Source organism: Oreochromis niloticus, linkage group LG15 (assembly GCF_001858045.2).
Source record: "Oreochromis niloticus isolate F11D_XX linkage group LG15, O_niloticus_UMD_NMBU, whole genome shotgun sequence".
NCBI lineage: Eukaryota > Metazoa > Chordata > Actinopteri > Cichliformes > Cichlidae > Oreochromis > Oreochromis niloticus.
In genome coordinates, this window is record NC_031980.2 from 26543969 (window position 1) to 26548769 (window position 4801).

Consider the following 4801-nt stretch of genomic DNA (forward strand, 5'->3'; position numbering starts at 1 on the left):
TCTGTGTATTTGTTGATTTGTGTATCCATATTTGATTTTGTGTATATCTGTTGGCTGTTCTTAGTTGTTTTTTTTTTCTAAATGTATTTTTATTTTATTTTTTCACAGGTGAACAAAAATTAGTTTTGAGCGAACTTAACCATGTTCCTTTTTATTCAGCTTGTCATTTTACCTTTCCAATATTTTCACTTAAGTTATTACTATTCTGCTCAATCATAGTATCTGTTCTAAATCATTGTTATTAAGCTATATTGTAGGATTTCTGCTAAATCATAGTATTTCTACTATATTATATTTTTCTTTCTGAATATAGCATTTCTGCTATAGAATAGTATTTCTGCTATGTTATGATATTTGTGCTAAACTGGAGTATTTTTGCTAAAACATAGTATTTATATAAAATTTCAATATTCATAGTATATTACAGTGTCTCTGGTAAATCACAGCATTTCTGCTATGTTGTACTGTTTTTCTAAATCATAGTATTTCTGTAATGTTTAAGAATGTTTGGCTAAATATATTCTTTCTGTTATCTTATACTGTTTCTCCTAAATTCTTGTATTTTTGAGAAGTTATCATGTTTCTGGTAAGTTACAATATTTCTGCTAAGTTCTGCTATGCTATTGTATTTCTGTCAAGTATTATGTTTCCTCTAAGATATTACAGTTCTGCTAAGTTACTACATTTTAGCAAAGTTCCTTTGCTTCTGCAAAGTTTTTACAATTTCTGCAACTTTTCAGCTTTTTCAGCTAGTTTCAGCAGACAGCTTCAGCTTTAAAGCATCCACACTGCATTTTCGCAGGAAATGCAAATTTTTCTAGTTTCTGATCTGATCTCCTTCCTAATTTCTCTAACTTTCAAGATATTCCCTTCAATAAAAGCTTTTTTCCTTTCATGAATCAGCCTCATAAGAGCTTTTGAAGACCATGGTTTGTTATTAGGGAAAAAATGCACAACCTTTGAAGGGATAATCATGTCTCTGCAAAAGGAGATATAGCTGCAGACAACGTCAGTGAGTTCATTAATGTCTCTACAGGGAGTGCAGAATTATTAGGCAAATGAGTATTTTGTCCACATCATCCTCTTCATGCACGTTGTCTTACTCCAAGCTGTATAGGCTCGAAAGCCTACTACCAATTAAGCATATTAGGTGATGTGCATCTCTGTAATGAGAAGGGGTGTGGTCTAATGACATCAACACCCTATATCAGGTGTGCATAATTATTAGGCAACTTCCTTTCCTTTGGCAAAATGGGTCAAAAGAAGGACTTGACAGGCTCAGAAAAGTCAAAAATAGTGAGATATCTTGCAGAGGGATGCAGCAGTCTTAAAATTGCAAAGCTTCTGAAGCGTGATCATCGAACAATCAAGCGTTTCATTCAAAATAGTCAACAGGGTCGCAAGAAGCGTGTGGAAAAACCAAGGCCCAAAATAACTGCCCATGAACTGAGAAAAGTCAAGCGTGCAGCTGCCAAGATGCCACTTGCCGCCAGTTTGGCCATATTTCAGAGCTGCAACATCACTGGAGTGCCCAAAAGCACAAGGTGTGCAATACTCTTTTCTTACATGGCCAAGGTAAGAAAGGCTGAAAGACGACCACCACTGAACAAGACACACAAGCTGAAACGTCAAGACTGGGCCAAGAAATATCTCAAGACTGATTTTTCTAAGGTTTCATGGACTGATGAAATGAGAGTGAGTCTTGATGGGCCAGATGGATGGGCCCGTGGCTGGATTGGTAAAGGGCAGAGAGCTCCAGTCCGACTCAGACGCCAGCAAGGTGGAGGTGGAGTACTGGTTTGGGCTGGTATCATCAAAGATGAGCTTGTGGGGCCTTTTCGGGTTGAGGATGGAGTCAAGCTCAACTCCCAGTCCTACTGCCAGTTTCTGGAAGACGCCTTCTTCAAGCAGTGGTACAGGAAGAAGTCTGCATCCTTCAAGAAAAACAGGATTTTCATGCAGGACAATGCTCCATCACACGCGTCCAAGTACTCCACAGCGTGGCTGGCAAGAAAGGGTATAAAAGAAGAAAAACTAATGACATGGCCTCCTTGTTCACCTGATCTGAACCCCATTGAGAACCCGTGGTCCATCATCAAATGTGAGATTTACAAGGAGGGAAAACAGTACACCTCTCTGAACAGTGTCTGGGAGGCTGTGGTTGCTGCTGCACGCAATGTTGATGGTGAACAGATCAAAACACTGACAGAATCCATGGATGGCAGGCTTTTGAGTGTCCTTGCAAAGAAAGGTGGCTATATTGGTCGCTGATTTGTTTTTGTTTTGTCTTTGAATGTCAGAAATGTATATTTGTGAATGTGGAGATGTTATATTGGTTTCACTGGTAAAAATAAATAATTAAAATGGGTATATATTTGTTTTTTGTTAAGTTGCCTAATAATTATGCACAGTAATAGTCACCTGCACACACAGATATCCCCCTAAAATAGCTAAAACTAAAAACAAACTAAAAACTACTTCCAAAAACATTCAGCTTTGATATTAATGAGTTTTTTGGGTTCATTGAGAACATGGTTGTTGTTCAATAATAAAATTATTCCTCAAAAATACAACTTGCCTAATAATTCTGCACTCCCTGTAGCACTCATCATTATGGACATGCTTTTCTATAGTGTCTGCAGATGTTGTGCTATCAGTGCTCAGGTGTTAACAAACAATGAAAAAGGTCAACTGTACACTATCTGCTTAAAAACAACTTGTTTTTATTGGAAGTGGCCACAAATAGTTATTGCCAGTTCATCTAATTTGTGATGATGATACAAATCAAGCATAAACACACATACAAATTCATCACTACTTGTGATGTCAGCAACGGGCATACGTTTCTCACTTTTAATTGGACAAGCACATAATGTATTAGTTATTCTAATTAGCTGAGAAATGTTACAGTCATGTGACTGTCATGTTAAAAGTCTCTTAACAGTGTTAGACACACTCAACACACTCATCATACAGGTATGTAGACAACCTGAAGAATGCATATTGTTTGTTTGTTTTTTCATGAGAACAGAGAAAGAAATGTTTTTTTGAATGCTGAAAATTGAAACTTGTTTCAGGGCTGTGACATGGAGTCATGGAGTCATTTAATCTGACTGTTAATACTATGAGCTTCCTTCTCTGCGATTCACAACAGAACAAATTATGTGTGTTATTATATGTTGTCCTCATCTCATTAATGCTTATTACAATATGTGGAAATCTTCTTGTGATAATTTCTATCATTTACTTTAGATATCTCCACACTCCTACTAACTACCTTATCCTCTCTCTGGCTGTGGCTGATCTACTAATTGGTGCTTTAATATTTCCTTTGAGCATGACATTCTCTCTAAAGCCATGTATGTATATAAAGAATTTCTTTTGCAACTTAAGAAACACTTTTGATATAACAATAAGTGTATCTTCCTTATTAAATTTGTGCTGTATTTCTGTTGATCGATATTATGCTGTTTGCCACCCTCTGATATATAAAACTAAAATAACTGATTGTGTTGCTGTGAAGATGGGCCTTGGAAGCTGGGCTGTTGCTATCTTAAGTGGAACTTTTGTCTTCCTGATGTTTTTTATTCCAGACGAATGTGACACAAGTTGCACTTTCACTCTCGTTGTCACATCAATGGTAGGATATTATATCCCAACAATAGTTTTACTGTCCATGTACAGCAAAATTCTTGTTGTTGCACTGAGGCAGGCACGCAGCATCCATAATAAAACTTCTCAGAACACAAAGTCTAAAGCAGTTTTCAGTAAGGAGAGAAAGGCCACAAAGACAATGACCATAGTTATTGGAATATTTTTAATTTTTTGGGTTCCTGTTTTTCTTAGTTATTCATTTTATCCTCTGGATAGTTTTATACTTTATGTGCTTCTTGAACCATTTAACTGGTTTTCACTTTCTAACTCAATGCTCAATCCCTTTATTTATGCTTTCTTTTACACTTGGTTTAGAAGAGCTTTTAAAATGATCATTTCTGGAAAAATATTTCAAGGTGATGTTACTAACATAAAACTACACTGACAGCTATATATATATTATGAATTATATCAGTAAGAGTAAATATCACCACAGTTGATCTTCTCTGTGTTGTTCATTACAGTTTCAACTATGTAAGTCAACTGTCACTATGCACAGAAATGCCTATGTACAGATTTTATCAGTACACTGTTAATGAGCTTATTCATGTAATTATCAAGTTTCTATAAAATATGAAGATTTATTGAATGGCTGTTAAAAGTGAGCATGAAACATATGATCATTCTTCCACTACTACTACTTCTGTATTGCCCTTATAGAAGACCTTGTTGACAAACAGCATATAATGTTACAATAAACATGTACATAATTGTTATAATAATTCTGTCTCTCTGTTTTTTTTTTAAATTAAGTGTGTACTGTGTAAATGAAACGCGAAAACACAGAGTCCCTAATTAAAGGTGTGAATGACTGTTGAATCTTTATTCCCTAAGCTTGTCTGCTTGTCTGTAATTACAGGTATTTAGTCCACTTCCCTTGTGTGTACTGTGTAAGTGAAACACGACAACACAGAGTCCCTAATTAAAGGTGTGAATGACTGTTAAATCTTTATTCCCTAAGCTTGTCTGCTTGTACACAGGTAAAGATGTTTGAAGCAGAAAACAATAACAGAGCAACAACAGTAGTGACATGATGTTTTCCCATTATTACTGCCTTAGGATGGTGACATTTTTCATTGCTTACACTAAATTAATCCAAAAAGTCTGTTTTCATTACTTTTTCATTTACGAACATACGTACATACAT

At 35.7% G+C, this 4801-nt stretch overlaps 1 protein-coding gene across 1 annotated transcript; it reads left to right on the top strand.

Annotated features, from left to right (window-relative positions):
• Positions 1-2592: 2592 nt before the first annotated feature.
• LOC109194756 (trace amine-associated receptor 1-like) lies at positions 2593-4039 on the top strand. The gene is made up of 2 exons (XM_019345525.2): positions 2593-3579; positions 3847-4039. Exons 1-2 carry the CDS (start codon positions 3095-3097, stop codon positions 4037-4039), a joined length of 678 nt encoding a protein of 225 aa, XP_019201070.1. The 5' UTR covers positions 2593-3094.
• Positions 4040-4801: the final 762 nt, after the last annotated feature.